Source organism: Mustela nigripes, chromosome 15, assembly GCF_022355385.1.
Source record: "Mustela nigripes isolate SB6536 chromosome 15, MUSNIG.SB6536, whole genome shotgun sequence".
Taxonomy (NCBI): Eukaryota; Metazoa; Chordata; class Mammalia; order Carnivora; family Mustelidae; genus Mustela; species Mustela nigripes.
The window spans coordinates 4,690,710-4,717,844 of NC_081571.1; the positions used below are offsets into that span (position 1 = coordinate 4,690,710).

Sequence of the window (27,135 nt, forward strand, 5' to 3'; positions counted from 1 at the left end):
TATTATTTTACTCATGTGTATATGTTTACCCCTTGAAGCTTATTAATAGAAAGGCTTCTTTAGGAATTCAGGGAAGTTGCAGGTATTTCTTTTAAGGTTTTAAGGTACCAGGTCATAATTTCAAAAACAAAGACTCCAGGATTATTTTAAAGCCTAAATGCATCTCTACAATTGATATTAATGGCAGACCACACTGCATAAAAACAAAACCCATTTCTAAGTGTGACGCCCAGGCCAAGGGCTGCCTAACACCCCCATTCCCATCTCAGACTCCTCCCATGTATGCTCCCTCACCAAAGCCACGTGTCCAGTCCTTCTGACGAAATGATGAGAGGGAGAGCTGTAGTGTGCGTAACCTGGAAAGTGTCAGAGAACCAGAGTGGGACAGAGGTGAAAGCGGTAAAAACAGATTTCACTCAGGGACTATTGCATTGGGGGAAGAGAGGCCTCAGTATAGAACTGGGCTCAATTCCAAATACAACATGGAGAAGTGGGGATTTTAGCCAAGGAGTGGAGTGGGGGGCAGTGGATGGAAAATTCCTAAGAGGAAACATTGGGGCAGGGGGGGTTCTAGCTAAAACGGACCTAACAGGATTCTTACTGAAGGCAGGCCAGTGGGATCAGAGGATAGAGGGGCAGGAGGAAATCGGATCAGAGATTGAGGGTGAGCAGATAGGACGGTGGGGGATTCTGGCTTAACCAACTACACAGGATTCTTGGACAACTGGGTTCTTGAGGACAAGGCCCAAGGCTGGGGCCTAATTGAGAAAATAGCTCACAGGAGCCTGTGAAGTTTGGTCAGAAATGAGGTAAACCTAACCACAGTGAGCATGGCCAGCTAACTCTCTTCTTTAAGTACTCTTTGTTTGATCTCACCAAAAATCCATTTCTACCATTTCTTTTATTCCCAATGGTAGTATACTAGCCTGCTATGGGAAATCATTTGCCTGGGGAAATTGCCTCCTTTATATGCAAAAGTAATGGGGGGGAAACCCAAAATATTCCATACTGTTTTCATTAGATGCAGGATCAGACCACGTGATCAATGCCAACTTACTTCAACAGACATCTGTGGTTGCCCCCTGCCTCCTGCTCTTGGGATGCAGTGATGACCAGGCTCCGTAGAACAAATTCAGCTGTAACCACACAATGGCGTGCTCTGTCTGTGCTGATCGGTAGCACTCTCCAAGATGCACTGGGTGGGGAATACTTGCTCAAGTAACTGCCTTCCTGCTCAGGGGGGAGTCTGCTTCTTCCTCGGACCTCCCCGCTCTCATGCGCTCTCTCTCTCCCATTCTCTCTCAAGTAAATAAATAAAGTCTTAAAAAGAAAAGAAAGAAAGACACACACACGGAATTAGGATATTTCTGTGAGGGTTTCCCAAAACCTGGTAGCAATGTTTGCCTCTGTGGAAGGAATAGGAAGTGAAGAGACCAGGGATGGGAAGGAAGGCGTACTGTTTGTTTATTAAAATCTTGTGTGTACTAGTAGTTTTTCAGTATAAAAAGTGATAGAAAGGAAAGGGACCAGAAAGCACAGCCCTTCGGCCACTGGGGGTGGACCCGAGTTTACAGAGGCACGATTTCGGCGCAAGCGCACCAGCGCTGCCCTGGCCAGGAGGCAGTGGCGCAGCCCGGCTCTTGGAGCTGTTCAGCCTTTCCTCTTTTGCTCTTGGTAGCTCTTTACTGAACTTTATGGAGGAAGATTTCAAGGCATTTTAACCACCTAGTTTTATTGAATGAAATAAAAACATCAAAGTAGACATTTATATTGAGGGTAATTTAATGTTTATATGCTGTTTACATTACAGCCTGGATTTCAAATAATTACAGCATCTCTGTTTTGATGGCGCTTTAGAAACACGACAGTCGCTCTAAACGAGGTTGCCGCTATGGACAGTGTGCTGTCATGTAATTCCTTGGAAATATCTTCTCTACATCCAGAATGATCACTTCATAAATTTCTTAGACTATCATGAACTGCAAGCATTTTTTAAAAGCTTAAAAATAATATTAGGTCGTTATTTTGATATTATGTTTTTAAAAAATAACAGGTACTGTAGAGAAAATATATTTTATTTTATTTATTTATTTATTTATTTATTTATTTTTTTAGAGAAAATATATTTTAAACTAAATTCCCCCAAATAATCAGTCTCTATATAATAATTCCCAGGAGACTATACAGGTCACAGTACCTGTTTAATACATTTAGGTATTATTTTGTGCTTGTAATGGACACGCAGCCTTATCTCAACCTCTCACGTAAATTACTCTGAACTTAGTGTTGTTATTACTAAAACATATAAACTCTAAGCAGAAACAGTAAGTAATATCCAGACAATGAAGGCAAAATATGATGCATTTGGTGCCTGGCTTTGTTGTCTTTTCTTTTCTTTTTTTTTTTTTTTTAATTGTTTTTTAAGGTTTTTATTTATTTGAGAGAGAGAGAGCAAGCATATGCTCACAGGAGTTGGGGGAGGAGCAGAGCAGAAGGGAGAAGCAGGCTCCCTGCTGAGCAGGGAGCCTGATGGGGGTTCAATCCCAGGATCCTGGGATCATGACCGGAGCCCCCTGGGTGCCCCTGTTGTTTTTTCTATACATGATTTGAACATAGACTGAACCCCCAAAAATTTTTTCATGAAATCCTCAGTCTATGAAGTATAGTGACATGTAAATGACGCACAGTGCAATGTGGGCAAAAACACAGTGGTCAAATCGGTCCTCATGTATGTGCAACACAAACTTCAAAATACAGTCGAGAATCAAAAAATAAGCAAAGCACGAAGATCTTCCCAACGCTTCACGTATCCCTTAATTTTCAAAAGAGATGAGTCTGTCAATTCCTTCAAGTCCATGTCTGCTTGGATATTCATCTAGTTTCTCAGGAATGGAGAGAGGAAGTGAATTGTCAGAGACAGTGATATGTGGCAGGAGCAACAAATGGGAGTTGACTGCTTGTCAGGGGCACTACAAGAGCAAAACCGCCTATATAGACATGGGGGCTTCCTACTTCCTTGTATTACAACACAATGTAGTAGTTGATTCAAGCAGCTATGGCTAAATTGTATTTTATGTACCTTTTTCAAAAGACATTCTATAAAAATAATTTAGATGTAAATTGACATTGCAAGTAACCCAGAAAAAATTGGAGTCTAAAGATCCTTTTGTTCCCCAGTAAGGCTTTATTATACTTGAATCGGGAAAGTTCATTTGTTGGGTTGTAGAGAATCTAAAAAGGTATCATTTATTTGGTGAATGCCCCTCTATGCTTGATTTATAGGTTACAACTTTTACATATATACACACACACACACATATATATATAATTATATAATATATATTATAAATATAAATAAATAAATATTTCCTGTTTATTCCTCAAAACAACCCTGTGGAGCAGACATGTACTGTTGCCATCTCAGAGATGAAGAGACTGAGGGTCAGAGAATTCCCAAAATAGCTTAGAGGACAAGAGGCAGAATTGGCCTTCAAACTCATATGTCTCTGGTTATCATATGTCATTGTAGGAAGACATATACTTTTTCTCTTATGTCAGCCTCACTTGAAAAACAGGATTTCAGACATTTATTCCCAGTTAATACACTTTCTTCTCGTTCTCATTTCTCTTTCCCTTTGTTTTCTCTTCTGCTCACTTCCCGTTTCCTCCATTTCTTTGTTGCGTTGTAACTTGCATCTAACACCCTTACAATCCAAGTTGCTTGGATCAATGTATGATTTTGAAACTTTACTCTTGCTTGAGCTTTTGACGTGGAGATGCTGAGCTTGTGGACAACGAGGGCCCATCCCACTTCCAAATGTCACATGTCACCACACTTTGATCCTGGAAAATTGTGAGAGGGTGGCTCCTGTGTGACTGATGGAGAGTTTTTGGATGCACTCAGCTTTTAGCAACTACTTAGCAAGAACACCCTCTGCCCCAGTGCACGACCACATCACCTGTGTACAGAGCACCCAAAATGGCAGGGACCTCCCCGCAGAGACCTAGTCCACACCCCAGGCAATGCTTTCTGAATATGTATCTTTGGTGTTTTCTTGATTACCTGAGTAATAGATGCTGTTTGGCAAAAATTAAATGATCGCAGAATTATCAAAATTCAAAACATCTCAGGATGTCACTCCCCACCCCCCAGAGATAATCCCTGTTAACAATTTGAAGGAAATTCTACTCGTGAATGAATTCTTCAATTTTTTTTTCCTTCTTCTATCTGTGCCTTGGTTTAGAAATTTGTCTAGTTGGAGCGCTCGGGATTCAGAAGGTTGGTGATCTGCTTTTTTTCCCTCCGTCTCTCTTTGCTGTGTATGTTCAGGGTACACATTTGAAAGGCTGGCTGGAAATGAGAACAGAAGGTATTGCTCCTCCAAGATGTGTACGAATTAATTAGTAAAACTGAATTGCAGCGTTACTATGAATCTCTTTTAGTCAGTAGTTTGAGTACAGAGAATACTATCTTTTGTGTTGGTTTTGATTTAATTTTTGATAAATAAGTACTGCCTTAGTTGATTGTGCATATAAGTATGGATAAAGAACTTTATATATATAAATTGGACAGGCCAATGGGCATTTTGAACTAACAGGCGTTTGTATTCTGCATCGGAAGGGTGTGGGTAAGGAAACCAAGAGATTTCGTTGGAGTCCTTCCTTCCTCTGCTGCACTGAGCTGTGTTTGTGGGCTTCCTCAGTGTGCTCTCCACATGGAGAGAGGAAGTACCAGAGGGATCCTACAGTGTCGGGGGTATAGAATCTGACTCCAGAATTAAACAATGTGGGTTCAAATCCTGGTTCTAACATTAGCTATGTACCTTGGTTAAGGTACGTACCTTTAAGGTACGTACTTTAGATACCTAAGGTACCTTAACCAAGGTACGTACCTTCTGGGAAGCTCCACACCCACATTCATGACATGGAAATAATGATCCTGCTTCCTTCATTTGGAAGACGTATGACTTAATGAGATAATGTGTATGAAGTTCCCAGCACAGAGTAAGCACCCAATAAATGTTAGTACTAATTATTAATATTTTTGTAAGTGATGGGATCATACTTCTAATTCTATATTAATAACTTTTTAAAGCTACCATGAACCCATATCAATGTCATTCTTATGGTTGCATTGTATTTACATTATATGATAAGCTGTGATTTATTTGATTATGGGCCTTGTGGAAATGATCATACATGCATCAAAGAACCATCCGTTTTGCCCATCCATGGTAAGCAATATTGTGTGCTGACATTCAAATCTAGAGAAGCATGCGGCCTGTAGTATGACACAGTTTAATTCACATGAGAATTTAGTGTTCTTTTAAGAAATATGTCAGAATCTCCCTGCCATCACACAATAACATGCAGCTAACACGTAAGGATGCTCTCTACTGCATAGACCTCTAAATTTATCAGCTTAGACAATTTCTTACAGTGAGCCTCGTTTCTAAAATATCACTCTTGATAGCAAAGTATTTATTTCCTGCCTCGAAAAGTGAGTTAGTGCCTGGATATTACCCTGACTTTAGTTTCTGAACATGCCCATGACTGTCTTAATTAGAAAAGAAGAAAGTGCCATAATTCTGCCATAAGCTAGCAATAATGCCCCAGTGGGGGTCCCGGAGAACCTTTCTTATTCAAATGCTCACGGCTTCTTGAATAAAGTGGATGACTAAGTATACTTATCCTAGTAAGAGAGATTATTAGCAGTGGGAGACACATTTGAACCTGCTGAATGAGCCGTCTTTGTATCCAGGAAGGCCGGCACTCGGTAATTATTAGACCGGGTCTTCCTTTTATCCCAGCCGTCTTTTTCACGCTTGCCACGTCTGAATAGCGTTCTGTTGCCTGTTAATCCCTGCAGGAATGCGGCTTTGGCTACGGGGAGGATGCCCAGTGCATGACATGCCGGCCGCACAGGTTCAAGGAGGACTGGGGCTTTCAGAAATGCAAGCCGTGCCTGGAGTGCGCCGTGGTGAACCGCTTCCAGAAGGCAAACTGTTCGGTCACCAGCGACGCCGTCTGCGGGGACTGCTTGCCAGGGTAGGTCGGGCGATTTCTTTCCCTCGTGATTATGGAATGATTTTTCAAACGCGCCTTTCCCTGGTTCCGTCCCAAAGGTGAACGCACACCCACAGGAACCCGAGCGCAGCTGTGGGGTGGCCGTGACTTCCTCTGCGCCCACCGCGGGCTGTGAGCCCGTGACGGGCGCTGGTTATAAACAAAATGAATACGCGCACTAACGAAGTATTAGTGTCAGGAGAATCGACAGAGTTCCCTATAAATCGATGAAAAAGAAAACGGGGACAAATGGACAACAGAGGGGACGGGGCTGTTCACAAAAGAGGGAACACGTGCGGCCGGTGATCCTATGGCCATGTTCATCCTGGTCAGTGATCAGAGAAATGCAAATCAGGGCCATTCACTCATTTCTGCCGCTATTTGTGAAGCAGCTAGGAGGCAGGGCTGTACAGAAGTCAGGCGTCGCTGAGGTAAAGAGGCTGGGAACCCTACCCACATGCAGATTATATCCTAAGAAGGTTTTAGAAAGCTCTAAAGTGGTAAATAATGAAGCCGTACCTTCTGCAGAAAGGTAGCAGAGGATGATTTCTGTGGAAGAAGAACCTAGAGTAGATAAGGCAGATGAGGCTAGGCTGGCTCAGTGATGCCTAGGCAAACGGCAGCATCTGGGAGGGTGACCGGGTTACCTGAGCTTTGAGCAAGACTCAGAGTTGAGGCAGTTTGCTGAGTAGGTGTGTGGGGGAAGAGCCCTGTGGACACAGGGATCAGAGAGACAGGCCCCAACGTGGACAGGACCCTGGAGTTCAGGGACCCTAACGTGGGAATCCGGGCTCTCAGTCACCACAGAGGCAGGTGTCTAACTAGACAGCCAGAGGACCCCCACAGATCACAGCCCTGCTATCAGAATGGTGAGTGCTAGCTCTGGGGCTCTTGTTGAGGGCAGAGGGGAAGACAACCTGTGGGCCTGAAGGGCAGAAAGAGGTACAAAATAGCCTCATGGGCCAACTGTGACCCTATGCTAAGCACCTGAGCAGGTATGAAATGTAATGGTTTAAAACCAAAGGCACAGGGAATAAAAGAAAAAATAACCATTACACTTCACCAAATTAAAATCTTTTGTGTTTCAAAGGATATTATCAAGAAAATAAAAAGACAACCCACAGAGTTAGAGGAACAATATATAAATCATATATGTGATAGGGGACTGTCTTATCTAGACTATATAAAACTCTTATAACTCAATAATGAAAAGACCAATATCACAATTAAAATGTCTGAGTAGACATTTCTCCAAAGAAGATACACAGACAGCAAATCAGCACATGAAAAGATGCTGAGTGTCATTCGCCATCAGGGAAATGCAAATTAAAACCACATACTTCAAGCCAACTAGGATGGCTGTCCCCACAAAGACAATGACAAGGGTTGGTGAGGATGTGGAGAAACTGGAACCACCATCCACCATTAGTAATAGAAAATGGTGCAGCTGCTTTAGAGTTTGGCAGTTTGGCAGTTCCTCAAATAGTTAAAATAGAGTTACAATGTGACCGAGCAATTCTGCTTTTAGGTATATAACCAAGACAGTTAGAAACCTGACCACACAAAAATGGCTACACAAATGTTCATAGCAGCATTATGCCTAATGGTCAAAAAGTGAGAAGAACCCAGATATCCATCGACTGATAAATTGGTTGACAAATTGGAGGATATTCAAACAAGAGAATATTATTTGGTGTTAAAAGGGGATGAATCACTCGTTCATGCAACAAAATGGCTGAACCTAGAAAACATTATGCTAAGTGAAAGAAGCCAATCACAAAAGACGTATTATATGATTCCATTTGTATGCGATGTCCAGAACGGGTGATCTATAGGGACAAAAAGTAATTGAGTGGTTACCTGGGGCTAGCGGTTGGTGTGTGTGTGGTGGAGGGGGGTGGTTGCTGGGAAGAGTCAGGGTTGACTGCTTAAGGGTACAGAGTTTCTTTTTTGTTGTGATAAAAATGTCTAAAACTGATTGTTCTGATGGTTGCACAGCTCTGTGAATACACCAAAGGCCATTTAATTGTATGCTTTACATGGGTGGATTGTAATATATGTGAATTAGATCTCAATTAATCTGCTACTTTAAAAAAAGGAATGGTCTATAACTTCAGGTGATGCTGATACCTGTGAATATCAGTATCCAGAGTTCTGACCTAATGCAGATGTAATTGAGGAACACTAACCAAATACCTGACCCATCTCTGCTGTTCCTACTCTACAGTTCTGCTAAAAGCATGTTAGTGTCCATCTCCTCCTCTGTGGGGCAGGGAGAAGAGGAGGTCCACGGGAGATTCAGAGGCAGAGAAAGTGAGGAAAAGCACAGGACCAGAGGATCTGGTTTTACAAAGAGGGAACTCACACAGTTATGCGGCTGGAGTATGAGTGAGGTCGCGCTCTCCCCACGACCTCCCACCAAAAGTGTTTCCTCATGCTTAACCTCATTCATTGTCACCTGAGCCCACGCCTTTAGCTGCAGTGTTTGCTCATTCTTTAAGTAAATGCTTAGATGTGGGAAAGTCATATATAAGTGAGTAGACATTTGAATGATATTTCATAGTTTATTTATATGATTAGTTTAAAATTACATGCTTCCTAAGCCAGCGTGAATGTACGAGCCAGGCGATAGTTATATAGTGACTTTTACCGAGGTTATCCAGAGTGTTTTTTTTTTTTTTTAAAGATTTTATTTATTATTTATTTGACAGAGAGAGAAATCACAAGTAGGCGGAGAGTCAGGCAGAGAGAGAGAGAGAAGCAGGCTCCCGCTGAGCAAAGAGCCCGATGCGGGGCTCGATCCCAGGACACTGAGATCATGACCTGAGCCGAAGGCAGCGGCTTAATCCACTGAGCCACCCAGGCGCCCCTATCCAGAGTGTTTTAAAGTGCTCGCCCAGCTTCACTATATTTGTGTGAAGAAGGTAAATAGTTGAAATCCATTTTATAGACAGGAAAATTGAGGCAGAAAGAAAATAAGCAAATTGCATATTGTTCCCAGAAAAGTGATGCCAACATCAGGCAGAGGGTGGCATTTTCATTTCTAGTGCTACCCCTGCCTTCTGAAGGCTCAGCCTCACCTGATCAGAGTTTTCTGCTGCCTGGAGGCTCAGCCCCAGTGGGACAGCAGTGGCCTTTTTCCCAGTGGCAGTACCGCGTGGGAATAGTTTGTCCTCTGTGCCCTCAATCTGAGTGATTGAAGAGTCTCCTTGTTTCCAAATATGTCCAATGACTTTATGCCAATACCTCAATTTCTCTGACACCCATTATTCTCACCTACAAATGATCATCTAATAATACCAACCTGCAGAACTGGCGGAATGACGGAGACTATAATGCATGCAAAATGCCAAGCAGAATGCCTGACCCATAGTAAGCACAAATACATACATGACCTTGTCACCAGTTAATGTTCCTGGGAGCCAGTGAACGCTTTACATGACTGGTTTTTTTTTGTTGTTTTTTGCAGTGGGCTTCCAGCCTTCTCCTCTGCCTGCCATGTTCCCATCCTTTCTCTGCTAAGGGGACCTAGGTCCCAGCCCGAAAGAATAAGCCAGCCCCTGCCAGTTCTTTCTAGTAACAATGATAGCTAATTTTTTTCTTTAAATTTTTATTTATTTGTCAAAGAGAGAGAGAGTACAAGCAGGGGGAGCAGCAGAGGGAAAGGGATACGCAGGCTCCCTGCTGAGTAAGGAGCCCTATGCGGGACCCTGGAATCATGACCTGAGCAGAAGGCAGACGCTTAACTGACTGAGCCACCCAGGGGCTCCTATAACCAGGCATATCTTAGAAGGGCACTTTTCCACATGGTGTTCATTAAGCAAACTGGTGTTATTTGGATTGAGTTGAATTAAAAATTCCTCTCCAAATTCAGTGTTGGAGAAACTTTAGAGTTTCTAAATAAATAAATTCTAAATAAATAAATACAAATGTATTAGTAAATACATCTTTTAGATGCCTTTCAGCAAACCATGATTAAGTAAAATCCAATATGATTTCCTTTTGTTTTTTGTTTTTTTTTTTTCCATTAGCTATCTGAACATCCAGAGTAAAAGCTGAAGTTCAACTAAAGGCTGTTTAGCCAGACAGCTGTATCCCTAATCCCTTTTATTTTATTTTTTAAAACTTGTGTTCTTTCTCACTTGGTCAGAAAGCAGAGTTAGAAATGTTTCTGTGTCTCCAAAACCACAGAAGTCTAAGCAAGAAAAAGTAAAATAATCTTTCAAGCTTGATACATTTATTTATGCATTTAATACTTTCAATTATATGTTAAAATTCTAATTTCTATAACTTCATCTTCACATTGGAGGGTAATTTTGAGGCAACTCTTCCAAAAATTAAAAAACCATCCATGTCTATGATGGTTACTATATAATTTATAATTTAGTGAATGTACTATGTTTTAGAGTTCTGATTTTTTTTTAAAAGATTTTATTTATTTATTTGACACAGAGAGATCACAAGTAGACAGAGAGGCAGGCAGAGAGAGAGAGGGAAGCAGGCTCCCCGCCGAGCAGAGAGCCCGATGCGGGACTTGATCCCAGGACCCCAAGATCATGACCTGAGCAGAAGGCAGCGGTTTAACCCACTGAGCCACCCAGGCACCCAGGGTTCTGATTTAATCTCACTTTGTACAAAAAAGGAAAAAAAGAGTCAGTTGACGGTCTTGAAAATTTTGTTAAAAACTTTTTTCATTAAAAAATTAAATTTAAGGGATGCCTGGGTGGCTCAGTAGGTTAAGCAGCTGCCTTCGGCTCAGGTCATGATCCCAGCGTCCTGGGATCAAGTTCCACATCGGGCTCCTTGCTCAGCAGGGAGCCTGCTTCTCCCTCTGCCTCTACCTGCCATTCTGTCTGCCTGTGCTCGCTCTTTCCCCCCCTGATAAATAAATAAAATCTTTAAAAAAATTTAAATTTAATTACATTAATTAAATTAAATTTAAAAATTAAGTTTAAAAAAAAACTTAGATTCTGCCATCAAGCCATTGTCACAAAGAAACTGGCAGAGCAGATTCTAAATGCTTTTATATAATCTCTTTGTAGCTGCAGATAGCTGTCCTCAGAGTAAAGTCCAAGCATCATCTATCTCTCCTTGTGAGCAGGGTTACACGCATGGGAACCCTGTGAATCAGTGTGCCCACTCAACCTCCTCTCCAGTTAGGATTTCAGGCTATTTCTACTTTGTATTTAATGATCATTCAAAACATGATGTAATTTGCTCACCTTCTAGTCTCATTTCCTTGATGGCTCAAACCCATATTTTAATCTATATATTTTTGGCAAATGTATTTTATTCAATTGTCAGGGAAATCTCAGACCTCAAGACTGTTCTGTCACTAGATTTCCTTATTTTAAAAATGTTAAACATCCATGTTTGTTTCCCCAAAAGTTTTTAAAGTATGTATGTCTGTATCAATAGTTGATACAGAAGATGTTGGATATTACATTTTTTGTTTCACTCTTTGTTCTGATTATATTTATATAGAATGAGAGTTTATGTATAAAACTATTTTTGGACTGTGTCAATGTTCAATTACTTATTATTTGGCAAATTTTCCGGATGAAAGGATAAATATATTACACAGTTAAGTAAAAAATACATCTTTAATAAGAAAGCTCTCTTACATTGCCCTATGGTTTTTACCTTATTTTAATTTTTCATGTGTTTTCGTTGTAAAAAACATGTAACATAAAGTTAACCATCTTGACCATTTTTAAGGGTACAGTTCAGAATGTTAAGTACATTCACATTGTTGCAAGCTGATCTCCAGAACATTTTCATCTTCCCAAATGGAGATTCTATACCCATTGAATGATAAGTCGCCTTTTCCTCCTCCCCTCAGCTCCTGGTAACCACCATTCGACTTTCTGCTTATCTGAATTTGATTACACACATACTCTGAGTGGAATCCTGTAATACTTGTCTTTTGTGACTGGTTTGTTTCACTTAACATGTACTCAAGGTTCATCCATGCTCATGCTGTAGGATGTGAAAGTACATTTCTCCATGGACATTTGGGCTGCATTCACACATTGGGCTGCATTCAATTTTGGCTGTTGCGAACTATGTGGCTAGGAACATGAATGTACAAATACCTCTTCCACACTCTGCTTTCAGTTCTGTGGGATACAGCTCAGGAGTGGAATTGCTGGGTCATCTGGTAGTTGTATTTTTAAATTTTTGAGGAACCACCATACTGTTCTCCACAGAAAATGGCTCTCTACCATTTTCCATTCCCATGAACAGTGCATGGTGGTTCTAATTTCTCTTCATATCCTCCCCCAACACTTCTTATTTTCTGATTGTTTTGGTTTGGTTGTTTTTAATAGTCGTCCTGATGGGTATAAGGGATACTTCATTGTGGTTTTGATTTGCATTTTCCTAATGATGAGGGGTGTTGGCTGTTGGCCATCTTTTCATGTGCTTACTGGCTTTTTCATCTTTGGAAAAGTATCTATTTAAGTCCTTTGCCCATTTTTTAATCAGATTATTTGATTTTTGTTTTTGAGTTGTAGGGGTTCTTTATATGTTTTAGATATTAATTCCTTATCAGATACCTGATTTGCAAATATTTTCTCCCCTACTGTAGGTTCATTTTTCACTCTATTGATTGTATCCTTTTTTTTTAATACTGGAAAAAAATATTATTTTATTATCAGTTAGTACTTTTTTGATGCAACTTAACTTTTTTTTAACCACTTTACTATGATTGACATGTAAAACAATGTATACAATTTGATGAGTTTGGGGATAACTATACGTTGATTGTATCTTTTGATGCATAAAAGTTTGAAGTTTTATGTAGCCTAATGTAACTTTCCTTTTGTTGCCTGTCTCACATATGCCTTTCGATTGCCTTTTGGTGTCATATCCAAGAAATCATTGCCAAATTCAATGTCATGAAGTTTTTCTTGATATTTTAGGAATTTTATAGTTTTGAGCCTTATGTTTAGGTATTTAGTTCATTTTGAATTGGCTTTTGTATATGATGTTAAATAAAGTTCCAACTTCATTCTTTTGGATGTAGATATTCAATTTTCCCAGCACCATCCGTTAAAGAGACTGCCCAGCCCCATGTAGTGGTCTTGGTACTCTTTTTGAAGATCATATGACCATATATGTGAGAGTTTGTTCCATTGGTCTACATGTCTGTCTTTATGCCAATATTGATTATTATAGCTATAACTGTTTATTATACTGTATTGTACATTGTACACTGTATTGTATGTTACATGCTACATTGATTATTATAGCTTTGTGATATGTTTCAGTATCAGGAAGTATGAAAAAGGAAGGCTAAGCAAATATTGAATGTATCTGGGCATTTGATATAACTTACCTGTTTTAAATGCAAATTTTGCTTCAACCATAAAACATACAGATTTGCTATTACAAAATCCAAATTGCATCTATCCTGCCCTCTTATTTTGCAAATTTATTCTCCATACCACCATTTTGTCTGCAAATTTATTCTCCATACCGCCATTTTGTCATAGAAAAATAGACTTGGAAATACATTTAGAAGTAATCACTGTTAATATTTGGTATATAATAACCTTCTAATTTTTTTCAATGCAAATATCTATATGTAAATTCTTTTAGCTGCTTTGGTAAAAAATCTCAAGGGATCTCTATACCAAAGTATGTACTTGTACAATATATAATCATATTACTCACCTTTCTTTTTTTTTTTTTTACTTATTGTTATTTCGTGAGTTAAAAAAATACGTGTGGGAGATCTACATTATTGTTTCTTAAAGGCCATTTTGTATTCCATTGCCTTGGGACTACCATGGTTAGTCATTATCTGCTGTTGTATATTGAAATTGTGCCTGCTTGGCTTTTTCCCTTTTATAAACAATGCTTTGTTTGCATTGTTACACATACAGCTTCACCCATTTGGTTGTTTCTTTAGGATATACTTCAAAATAATGAAGGTACTGGTCAAAGGATATATAAACAATTTTTATTGCGTTCTGATGGCATATTGCTACATTGTCCTCCCACAAGTAGCAATTTATAATGTCCCTGGCATAGAAACATGTGCTTATTTTGTTTCTGCTCACACCACCACTTTCCCAGTTTTCTAAGTAAAATGGGATCTTTTCATTGCAGCTTGCCTTTACTCATTAGTTTAATGAGACTGAACATTTCAGTGTTAAATTTTGAAAAATTTAATTGCAACATGTATTCTAGTTTTAACTACAAAGCTTTAAAATTATGAAATGTTCTTCTTTGGGGAATTAATGTGCTTTGCCTGTTGTTCAGTTGCAGTGTTCACCTTTACCATTATGATTAAGGTTTCTACTACAAACTGAAGTTACAATGATATTATAACTATTTTTCAGTTTAATTTTCCTAATAACTGTGCCGATGATGCTTTATTTATTTTTACTCTTCAGATGGCTTTACTATTTGTGTGTGTGTGTGTGTGTGTGTGCGTGTGCATTTGTGTGTATGTGTGTATTTGTGAGTGTGTGGTGAAAACCATTGATTTCCATTCTGGCTGCTGGGTTTCTTATCATGCCTAGAAAGATATCCCCTTATGAAGACTGTATAAGCATCTACCTAAATTCTTCCATTGCTTTTATAGTTTGCTGGGGTTTTTTTGGTCTCTGAATTTCAAATGTTTAAAAACTGGCACTTGATTTAGGAGGGGTACTGTCATTTAAATGACAGTAGAGATGCCAAAGGCCACTGAGCTCCTACTCCAGCACCAGCACCTCACTATAGTGGGGCTAAGTAGAACTTACGATGTCATGTTCAGTGGAATTGATTATTTCTTGAATGGTCCCTGCCTCTGTGTCTAAGATACTGTTGTATTTAAGCCTTTGAGTTGCTGGTTTTTTGTTTTTTTGTTTTTATGTTTTTTTTTTTAAATAAAACCAGTAATGGAGATGACTGATAATTTATCATGAATCTGTTTGCCACAACTGTGAGCTTAGGAGAAAGAGCTAACAAGGGGCATTTTTCTCTTCTAGATTTTATAGGAAGACAAAACTTGTTGGTTTTCAAGACATGGAGTGCGTACCTTGTGGAGACCCTCCTCCTCCTTACGAGCCACACTGTGAGTGAACGCCACACGAACACTGCAGAAGGCCTCTTGGCCTTTTTTTAGAAACCTTTCTGCAGTTAGCAAATGGAGCAAAATCTCTCTCCGCTGTGGGGCTTTTAGCTTGCCTTCTTTTATCAAAGCCTCCAGCAGGACATAAAGCCCTTTTGTTGGGTGCCTCAGTCAGCAAACTGTGTCCCTTGATTTGAATCTCAGAGTGAAATACAGAAATTTTGCTGCTGCTCGTTTTATTCAAACTTTTATCTTTCATTCTGATATAAACCTCAGGTGACTCCAATTAACTAGGTGATCCAAATCCTAAGGCATAATATCTTTGCCTCAGGCCCGTGAATTCCTGTTTTTTCCCTTCTTAGTCCTGTGCTGTCACGTGGTGGTTAGAGACATTCCTCTCCACGAATCACCTGCCCTCACTAATGCATTTAAATACTGGCTCATTTCCTTCACTCTTTCATTTTCTCTTTAACAAATAAACAGGAAGAGAAAACCCATTGCACAGTGGGACTACAGCTGTAAATAAGAAAATTGTGCCTTTTCTTCATTGTATTTAACAAGAATCATTTTGATTGTATTTTTTCCTTCCACATAAAAGATATTTGTTACAAGCTATCAATGTGCATTGATGTTTGAATAAGAAGGGGAGGAACTCCCCACTTTTCTTAATCCCAACTACAGACCTGGCCTCAGGTGATGGGCAGGGAACACAATCAGCCGGTGGGCTCCCCCACTGTGCTCAGGGCTTCTCTTTACTAAGCAGAGCTTTAGTGAGCTGTGCTTCTGGTACACAGATACCCAGTACACAGGTCCAGCAGGAAGGATGGGGCAAGGTGCTTCATCCTGTCCATAGTTTGGTCCTGCCTTTCTGCGCAGCATAAGATAATATGGATGGGATATTTTGTTTTGATATCTTCTTGCTTCTTTCTGTGACAAAAGCCCCCTCTGAATGAACTGAAAGTTAGTGCATTATTGATAAAGCCACACAGTACTTGTGTTTCCAAGAATGTCATGGAATTTGCAGTCCATATTATTATGTCCTTTACCAAAATGCATTACTTTCTCTTCGTTTGATGTAGTAAAAGGGCAAAAAACAAATAAGCAAAAAAAAAAAAAAGGATTCTAAGTCTTACAAAAATGTATGGTGACCCTCTTTTTTATAAGATGCAAGCATTTGCCAATTAATTCATTGCATTTAACTAATGCAGTATTAAATGTTACGTATCAATCATAGTAGGTAAACTGTTGTTTCACTTAATTTTCTCACTGTCCTATCATCAGCCTACATTTGTCAATGAGGGTTCCAGGTCCAGAAAGGTTATGAACTCTCCCCTGTTGTCTGGGAAATGGCAGAGACAATTCAGACCCAGGTCTGTCTAATGCCAAACATTGTGTTTTTGTCACTCTGTTGTCTCCCTAAGAAAAACCAAACTGTCTAATCTGTCCGCTGTTGGCTGGTGTAGTCTACTACATGTTGACTTTTTGTTTGCTTTCATATTATTTTTTTTTAAAGAAAGAAATGCATCTTCTTTTAAAAAGATTGTATTTATTTATTTGAAAGAGAGAGAAAGCATAAGCAGGGGGAGCCTCAGGCAGAGGGAGAAGGAGATGCAAACTCCCCGCTGAGTAGGGAGCCCTACTGGGACTCTGATCCCAGGACCCTGGAATCATGACCTGAGACAAAGGTGGATGCTTACCCGACTGAGCCACCCAGGCACCCTGTTTAATAGTCATCATTTAAACAAAAACTCTAAAAATCAAACATAGAGGAGATCTTTTACGCTACAGTCTGTAAAAGGACATGTCCACTTGCCAGTTAAAACAGGGTGGTGACCTGGGCTTGCCTGTTGGGTCCACTCGGCCATCATTTTGTCCAGAAGGCAAATTAAGATCATGCACTTCATCCCAAACTACCATTAAAAGATTTAGTAAAGTAACTGCTCTTGCCCAGTGTAGAGTTGGAAAGTACTAGGATTATTTTTTTTTTCCTCTTTAATTTACTCAGTTTAAATTTAATATGATCTGGTCGTAAGTCTGAAGCATTGGAATTTTTGCCTTTAGGGATCTGGCTAAGCTCAAACGTCATAAATTAGACTTTAAACATAGTTTTCACATATAATTTCCAACGTCTTTGTAAAGCCCTGAGTAAGTTACAGTTTGAAAAGAAAATTAACTAGTTTAATTTATATGTATAGATCTATTTCTCCATATATGAAACTATTTAGAAAGCAAAGAAAAACAAATTATTTTTGTAAGTCAGAAATGCAGTGCACAAAGTAATAGTCTTTCAAATCATGAGACAATAGTCCGGGGTCTTTAGTAAGTGTTAATCCTTATCTCTGTAAAGGAAAAGTTTGCTGCCTTTGGCATAGGTCGTAGGAATAATTCCAGGGCACAACTAATCTCCTCAAAAGCGATCTTGAAATCTTTTGGGGGAATTATGTAAGGCGTCTTATGTTTTCATTTCTCCTACTTTGAGTATTTCAACTCATCCACAAAGAACTACTTCTCCACTGATTTTTCCCTGCTAAGGAGTTCCCGTTTTCTTTAGACTCAGCTGTAAGAAAGTGACACCCATCAAGTTGCCTCGAGTAATGGGATTTGGGGCACCTGGGTGGCTCAGTTGTCTTCCCCAGGTGATAATCTCGGGCTCCTGGAATCGGGTCCCACATCAGCCTCCCTGCTCAGCGGGGAGTCTGATTCTCCCTCTCCTTTTGCCCATACCCATCACTGCTTATGCTCTCTCTGTCTCTCTCAGATAAATAAAATCTTTACTTTTTTAAATCTTTTTTTAAAGATTTTTTATTTATTCATTGAGACCAAGTGAGAGAGTGAGAGAGAGAGAGAGAGAGAGCTCTCTCATGAGTGGGAGGGGCAGAGGGAGAGGGAGAAGCAGGCAGCCTCATGTAGGACTCTATCCCAGGACCACGACATCACGACCCAAGTGGAAAGCAGACACATAACCAACTGAACCACCCAGGCGCCCTAAATAAAATCTTAAAAAAAAAGTAATGGGGTTTGTTTCAAGGATATATGTAGTAGTGAGAGGTTGGAACTTCCCTGAACTTGGGGGCAGCTCATACTTGGGATCTGAGGCAGCCCTGGAGTCTGGGGGCTATAACCCCATGTCACAGGAGGCTCTGAGTTCTACCCTGGGCTCTGGTCAGCACCATTGATGTTTTCTCAGCCTGTGGGACTCTGCTTATGTCACCTCTTTTCCCCTCATGCTTCCAAGGGACTGGTCTGTACTTCCCAGTCATGCTTCTGAAGGAGAGAGTCTGATTGGCCAAGTAAAATACCATCGTCCTGTGAGACAGAGCCTTTTTCATTTAACTGTTGAACAAATATTTGAGTGCCTCTTGGGGGCCAGGCACACAATGATGAACAAATAGACCCCAATTCTTTTCTTCTTGGAGCTTACGGCATAGTGGGGGTGTTGTCAAATAAGTGTTCCAAATTAAACAGTATTCGGATACTACCCATATAGATGCAAAAGTGTGATTGGCCGGTCCTGTGCCTGGAGGGATCTGTGGTGCCCTAAGAACAGGTAATGGATAATGACGTGGGAATGTTAGGGAAGATTTCCAGAACCATGACTTCCAAGCTGTGATCTGAAGGGTCCATAGGGGAGGATGAGCCAGAAAAGGAGACCAAACCGAGGGCCAGGGAAGTTGGAGGAAGCCAGGACAGTATGAGAGTGTCCTTTCCTGTGCAAGTCAGGTCAGTTGACCCTGGAAATTTCCTTTTAAATTTCCATTTAGCACCCTGGAGGGCTATGGTGACATTGACAAGCACCATCTGAGTGAGTAATGGGAACGAAGCCAGATTATAATGCAATGACAAGCTAATGTAAGGGGAGGAATAGAGATGATTATGGACAACTGTCTAGAAGTTTGCCTGTGAAGGTGATGTGGGAATATGCAGACAATGGAGGGGTTTTGTTTTATTTCATTCCTGAGGTGAGAGACACATTTGCTTGTTTGCAGGTTGAAGGAAAGTGTCCAGCTGAGAGAGGCTGAATTTATGAGAGAACAGTAGAATTATCAGTCCTTTTCTGGAAAAGGATCCCAAAGCACACTTGTTGGGTTGTCCTTCTCTGGAAGGAGGGAGTGCTCCCTGCTATAACCAGTGAAAGAGGGCAGTGGGGCAATGAACATGGCCTTCTGCATTTGGTGGCAGGGAGTGAGGGACTCATAGTCTTGGCTAGTATGTGTGTGAAGTAGGAGGCATTGTGTTCTGCCAAGTCAGGCAGGAGCCAAGGAACTCAGAGGCTGGAAAAGCATAGGCCTTTGAGATTCTCATTACAGAGTATGGGAGGGAAGTTGATTCGAGAAAATAGTGGGTGTCCTGGTACTACCAAGAGTCCAAATGAAGTTCGTGGTCATTGATGAACTTCATTTGGACTCTTGGTGCTACAGGCATTGAGAGGCATTGTTTGCGTCTCATATGACGTCTATAGGCACTTCTGCTACAGGAATAACTCAGGCCACCTCTGATTCTGCCCTAAACATATGTAAATTATGCCCTAAATGTGCAGCTTGTAGCAAGTTACAAACAAGTCTTGAAAATAATTGATAACACAAGAATAATTTTAAATAAACATAAATACATTTTCTTATATTTCTGTAATACCTGAAATAAACCAAAGTAATGACTTAACAGAAACACAAGAATTGAAAACTTCCCATATTTCTGTCAGCTCACTAAGGGGCCACATATCACATTTTCTTTATCCATTCATCCATTGATGGGCACTTAAGTTATTCCACATCTTGGCTATCCTAAATAATGCTGCAGTGAACATGAGATGCATAGATCTTTTTGAGTTAATGTTTTCATTCTCTTCAGGTAAACACCCAGAGGCGGAATTGCTGAGCTGTATGATAGTCCCCTTTTTATTTTTTTGAGGAAACTCCTACTGTTTTCCACAGTAGCTGCACCAATTTATACTCCCACCAACAGTGGACAAGAGTTCCCTTTTCTCCACATCCTCACCAGCATTTCTTATTTATTGTCTTTTCTATAATAGCCATTCTAACAGGTGTGAGGTGATACCTCATTGTAGTCTCGATTTGCATTTCCCTGATGACAAGTGATGTTGAGCATCGTTTCATGTACCTGTTGGCCATCTGGATGTCTTTATTGGAAAAATGTCTATTCAGAACCTCTGCCCACTTTTTAATCAGATTTCTTTTTTTCTATTGAGTTGTATAAGTTCTTTATATATTTTGGATATTAACCCCTTCTTAGATATATGACCTGTAAATATCTTCTCCTGTTCAGTGGGTTGCTTTTTCATTTTGTTGATGGTTTACTTTGTTGTGCAGAAGTTTTTTAGTTTGATAGTTTGATGTAGGTCCTACTTGTTTATTTTTGCCTTTGTTGACATTGCTTTTGGGGTCAGATCCAAAAAAAATCATCACCAAGAATCAATATCAAAAAGTTTACCACTATTTTTTTTTTCTAGTTTTATGGTTCAGGCCTTACATTCAAGTCTTTAATCTATTTTGAGTTGATCTTTGGGTATGGTGTAAAAAAGTGGTCCAGTTTCATTCTTCTTCATGTGGGTGTCCAGTTTTCCCAACACTATGCATTGAAGAAACTGTCCTCTCCTCTTTGCCTATTTTTGGCTCATTTGTCGTAAATCAACTAACCCTCTACATGTGAGTATATTTCTGGGTTCTCTATTCTGTCCCACTGATCATGTGTCTCTTTTCATGCCAATACCATGCTGTTTTGATTTATAGCTTTATAATATAGTTTGAAATTAGGAAGGATGTTACCTTCAGCTTTGTTCTTTTGTTCTCAAGATTACTTTGTCCATTCATGGGCTTTTGTGGTTCCATACAAATTTTAGGAAGGTTTGTCCTATTTCTGTGGGAAAAAAAAAAAGCCATTAGAATCTTGATAGGGACTTCATTAAATCGTTGCATTGCTTTGGGTAGTACGGACATTTTAACCATGTTAATTCTTCCAACTCATGAGATAGAGTATTATCTCATGCAGATTTTGAGTAGAACTAAATGAAATCCTATCCAGAAACATACTGGCCCCAGAGTTAGCTCAGTCATGACTACCTTCATGCCAGCCTGCTTTCTTCTAAATGGTGACTGATCTGCCCTGCATCTCCTCCATTCCCACCTACCCTCTTCCCAAGCCAGGTGTGCTCTTTGGAGGACATGGAGATTGGGACTTGTTCCACATGGGGAGGATCTCATGATACAGCTGGCTTTGATCTTTGTCTTGCTGTCCTTCACCCCCTCTGGCAGGTGGGCGATGAAGGATACCTAGAATGGGGCTGCGGTAAATTTTTGTGTTTGATTGCTTGAATGGCTTGAGTACCAGACTGAAGAAACCCTACTTAAGCTGGTCTATTTCCTCCCTATCCTACCGCCTAAGGCCCAAGTTTGCCTGCCCAACCAACATGAGCTTAAAGCTTCCCTCCCCTCAAAATAATGATGGATGTGTGATTGTAATTGATTGTCCACTCATAACCTCTTGGTCAGGTCGCCAGTAGCGTTAATTTGTGAGACTGACTGGTTGGGCACGGAGAACAGAGTTGATTAGTGACATCATTGTAGACTGCAGATCAATGAAAGGCACCCATAAAAATCCCTGCCCCAGGCTCTGTTCCTCATCACTTTATCTTCACCTCCTGAAAATGTGCACTCATTTAGAGTATTAAAGGGAAATCGAGAAAAACACACAAGAAATTTTAGAAGCACTATATCCTGCCCTGGGCCTGATAAGAAATGCAGATTTTGTATGATTTCTTTTAGCAATGTTTACTTAATTTGGAACAAATACTCTGGTTGGAACAAATGGTTTTGAAAAAATTCAAAGCGGTTTTTCATCTGAGTACAGCTTTATTTAAGTGTGTTTAACCTAGATGTTTGCTTTGTTCTTGGGGGCTTTGTAAAACAAGCCACGTGATTCTGAAGAGATAAGTGACCAGATAAGTCGCTGTAGGGGGGATAAAGGGGAGAGAGACAAGCAGGAGCTCTGTTGGCCTGGAACTATTTAGGAATTCTGCATGGCTTACTGGTCTCAAAGAACAGCAGGTCTCTGTACCGACAAGTAATAAGTGACATTAAAAAAGGATTCTTTTCCAAAGGAAACTGAAACTACCTTCTAAGTAACAGATAAAAGTAACATCAAAATAAACTTCTAAAAGAAATATTTGCTCATTAAAGATAATTCTTAAAGTTTCATAGAAAAAAAGAAGGGAGATTACCATAGGCAAAGCATTTCCCACATTAGAGCTTACAAAACAAAAACCTGCATCTTGGTGGTTTTCTTTCATCCCTTTTCTGTCTATGCTGCTGATTTTTGGCAAATGGATGTAATTATGCTGCACATGCTACTTTGTATCCTTTTTCCACTTGCGGTGTAATTTTTTTTTCATCCACTACTTACTTAAGTACTATTTTCATGATCTTACTGATGAAAGTACTATGCCGGTATTTGGGCTCCCATTGGATTTTAAGGCTGCTCTGCTACCCATGTTGCTGCTGTTCACATCTCTATGGAGGAGGGAGCCTTCCCTCCTCCTGCATTAGTGAGTGGGTGCTCACAATGTATGTGTCCAAAGGGATTAATATTCAATGTGCAGTTATTGCAAGGTTATTTTAAGTGCGCCGGTAAACACGTCTTTTAAAGAAAATACAACACATTTAAAGGAAATACATTGGGGGTGTTTTGAAATCAGTACCAAGATGAGTATTCAGGTTTTCTCTAAAAGCAGGGGAAGGAGGCAGAGGGGGAGACCTTGCCTTTAGTGAATTACAAGCAGGCTTCAGCTGTGGCCTGAATGTTTAAGTCAATAGACTGGTGAAGTTAAACACCCAGTTCCTGGCATTCTCACAGCACCCAGCACCCCACATCCTGGGGCACTTACACACTTACTGAAACTGATCAGAGGAAACGGCCATGCGAGAGGATATGGAAGAGATGCATATACTCCGGGAGTATTTGGTATTTGCTTTGGAAACATGATGTGATTTTTATTCCATCTATGGGTGTTTATCGTTTCTGCACCGGAGTTCTTAGGACGAGCGCACTTCATACTTAGTGGCCTGACTTCCAGGGTAGTCACTGGGCCCTCTGTGGGATGGGGCCATATGGCCACGAAATGCTAATGAAGGGTTCCCTTCACTGAGGGTTTTCAAGTAGTCCTTGGTCTTAAGTGTCCGGCCAGGGGACGGTTGCCACAGGTTGCGTGGATGGAACCTGGCCTTGGGGATTGTTGCAGAAACAGACAGGTGCCTCCAGGCACCCTGAGCAAGTCCAGAACGCAGCAGAGATGGGGAACTTCTCCAAGAGGAGTCTTACAAAGTTTAGCTCTTTACTGCTAAACAGAACTTTCAGAGTAGGAGATAGGAAGACAATGAGATAAAGAGAGAACTCAGCATAGATGAAACAGTCCCTGGCTTGTGGCTGATGGATTACAGAGCCAGCCTTCCCCTCTGCTGTGGGAATGGGAGCTTGCCTCTGCTATACCCCTACTGATTTGTTGGTTTAAGGGACTGTCGCTCTTCTCTTCTTGCACTCTCCACAGTTCCCTGCTTTTCCCTACGATCTCCCTTCTTTCCGGTCAGTAGGATGCAATTTCATTATTATATTGGAAAACAATCTAAAATAGCAGTGGTTAAAGGTTGCTTATATGGAAACCAAAGAAACAAGTATCAGCCAGTTTCCCCATAGAACCCCAGCAGGAGAGCTCCCTGCCAAGGGGACCACCTTTTCAACGGTCTCCCAGAATCTTTTTTTTTTTTTTTTTTTTTTTTGTCAGAAGCATTGCTGTGCCAATAGAAGGAGCCACAGTGAGGGAAGAAGGAAGGGAAGGAGCTAGCAGAGGCAGAGATGGAGAGGGCAAGAAGCAGAAGGGTAGCCTGTGGTCCAGCGGAGAGGAGTCCCAAACAGGCACAAATCCCCCACAGGAGCTCCAAACCTGCTGAGATTTGGTGCCATTTAGTGTAGCGTAAACAGAGCTATGCATCCTCAAGTACTGACCCCTGAGGTTTTGTCCCGAATACCACTGGATCCAATAATCCTACTTCTCATTATTCTTTCTGGACCCTGCAAAAGGGGTTGGAAGACAGTCAAATTACGTTTGTTGAAATATCTTCTTTTTAAATTTTATTTGTGTATTTATTTTTGAGAGAGAGGGAGCACAGTGGGGAGAGGGGCAGAGGGAGAAGCAGGTGCCCTACTGAGCAGGGAGCCCAAAGCAGGGCTCCATCCCAGGACCCTGGGATTATGACCTGAGCTGAAGGCAAATGCTTAACTGACTGAGGCACTGAGGCGTCCCTGTTGAAGTATTTTTAAGAAAGCGGCAAGCCATTGTAATTGTTTTAGACTGATTGTTGTAGAAAATGGTTAATCCTTCTTTCGGCTTATTTGCTTACTGAGAGGCAAACAATGGTCATCTACGGAGAGGTTAAAATGTGCTATGGCAGACTCCTTTCTCAAGGATATGGGGAAAAGAGCTGGGCAGTTTAAATGTGTTGACCTCTTTAGAGGGAAAGGGTGCTATAAATGCTACTGCTTCGTACGATGATGTCGCTCTTTCAAATATTTATTTTAGCCCTAGTTTCATGCCAGTTCTAGAAGTCAAAGCTTCTTAAAAAAAAAAAAAAAAAAATGTTTCTTAACTCTGTACTTGTCCTTTTGCCCCAATATGAAAGTGCTGAATATTTGTAAGCTACTAACTGTTCCAAGGGGGAAAAAAAGAAAAGGAAAGGAAAATCTAAATACCTTGGCTTGGTCAGGTGACAGTATCCCTTGAACGTGGAGATGCTCTGGAGAAGGGCTTGTGTGCCTATGACGTCAGGGAGGCAGAGTGTCACTAGCTGTGCCCACAGGCTTTGATCCCGCCCCCAGAATGGTAATTGTTGATTGTTACCCCGTCAGCTATAAATCTGACTTCTCTGCCCTTTATCTTCAGTCTCTCTGAAACATTTAAAGTCAGTGAGCTGGTTTAAATATTTACTCATGAAGAAACAGGTTATGGTTTGTTAAAGGCCATCACTAAATTAAATGGAAGTTAGATTAAGTACAGTTTACTTAAAAAATATAAAATCCAACAGGTCTGTTTCATGACGTTACGGACTTTTGCAAATGGAACAGTGATTTGTGTGTGCGTCCATTAAATGCTTAGCATATAAATAAACGTGGAGAAAGCGTCCTAACAGTTTATGCCAAACTACGGTGAAAATACTCAGCGTTTAGGCTCCAAATGCCCTCCCTTCCCCCGGCAGGACATTTATTCTTGTGAGGTAGTATATAAGGGTTCACATGGAGCCAGGGGACCAGGATTTGGTCCCCTGTGGGCTCACATTCTAGAAGGGACTGGAATATGTTGCCTTCACCAATGGATGGAGACCTTTTCGTTTTTAAACAAGGGTGAATGCCTGGCTACTTCCCATATCAACTATGTAAGGAAGGGGATTTAATTTAGGGCATGTTATTTTGAGGACAAAGAAGAGAAGGACCAGGAGAGTTTAAGATCGTAAATCTAAAATTCTGAAGGGGCTAGACATTTCCTCTGTATTTCTCAGCCTGAGTTTGCAGGAATTCTCTGTGGTGTGCTTATTTAATGCCTTTACTTCACAGCCAGACAACACAGAGAAGGGGAGATAGGATTTGAACCCTGGTCAACCTGACAGCACAGACATGCCAAGTTCAATACTCACCTCTCTAGGTGAACTTGGAAGAACCTCTCTTATTCCTGTAAGAGAGTTTAAAATAATTTTTTCAAAAGATTTTATTTATTTGACAGACAGAGATCACAAGTAGGCAGAGAGGCAGGTAGAGAGAGAGGAGGAAATAGGCTCCCTGAGGAGCAGAGAGCCCGATGTGGGGCTCGATCCCAGGACCCTGGAACCATGACCTGAGCTGAAGGCAGAGGCTTTAACCCACTGAGCAACCCAGGCGCCCCTAAAATAATTTTAAGATTAAGAAAAAAATTGAAACTATAAATGAAATGTAATTGAGTCTTTCTCCTTGGAGAGATAGTTTAAAAAACTCAAATGTTACAAAAGGTGGTAAAAGATAAAAACGGAAAGCTTCAAGTCCTTTATCAAACAGAAATTGGGTTTTTAAAGATAATATTCCACCTTAGGGATTTAAAATATCATTTTAACTGCTTTTTAAAATTATTTTGTTTATCTCAGAGAAATTATTTTAAATATTCATGAGAATTCTGTCTATATTATGAATCATGTAGCAATTTCCTTAAACATTCAAAAAATATCTTTTGATACACAATTATAATTAAAAGGAGGACATGTTTCTTTTTTTAACTGTTGCAAATAATTTTTTAACTTATTGAAATACAAATCACATACAAGAAGATGCATATAATTCAGTGAGTTTTGATAGATCTATACACCTGTGTAATCACCTCTCTAGTAAAGATGTGAAACACTGCTGTCATTTCTCTCAGAAGGGAAGTCCTGTTAACTGATGACTTTGGAGTAACTTCAGAATGTTTCTCTTTATCTTACCAGCTGTCGTGAAAGATATGGTTTAGGCATCTTTTTGTTCTCTTGCATTTAAAAAAAAAGTATGCATGTATATAGTATTGTTTTCTGAACATTTCATTTTCTGTCAGGAGACCCAAGAGTTATGAAATGAAATGTTGAATTTGTCTTTAAATGAGCAAAGTCTTCAGTATGAAACTTAAAAAAAAAAGTCATTGAAAACTAATCATTTCTGGAAAGCTTTCCAGTGGTTATAGGAGGCATACTTTTCTTTAAAATAGGAAAAATCACTTTTTGGTGTTAGGCTGCTTAGCTCAGGAAGCACGTCAGGGAGTACTTTTTGACTGCCTAATGCTAGTCTAGATACAGTGGAATAATCATAAAGACATTTCTGCGATGTTGTAATTTACCTGTGGACCAGTCTGCCCACATGTACATTGACAAATGCGTTGAATGCCTTCTCTGAACATTGATGTGGGTGCTAGGGACCCCGCAGTCAAAAACACAAATGAAATTCTCAGT

General features: G+C 40.3%; 1 protein-coding gene across 3 annotated transcripts in view; it reads left to right on the forward strand.

Moving 5' to 3' along the window:
• TNFRSF19 (TNF receptor superfamily member 19) overlaps positions 1–27,135 on the forward strand; it is a 90,674-nt gene that overhangs the window by 28,903 nt on the left and 34,636 nt on the right. For all 3 annotated transcript variants that reach the window (XM_059377774.1, XM_059377773.1, XM_059377772.1), the window contains 2 exons: positions 5,870–6,048; positions 15,048–15,133. In XM_059377774.1, the coding sequence (XP_059233757.1) occupies positions 5,870–6,048; positions 15,048–15,133 (265 nt within the window). The remainder of the gene's footprint in view (positions 1–5,869; positions 6,049–15,047; positions 15,134–27,135) is intronic.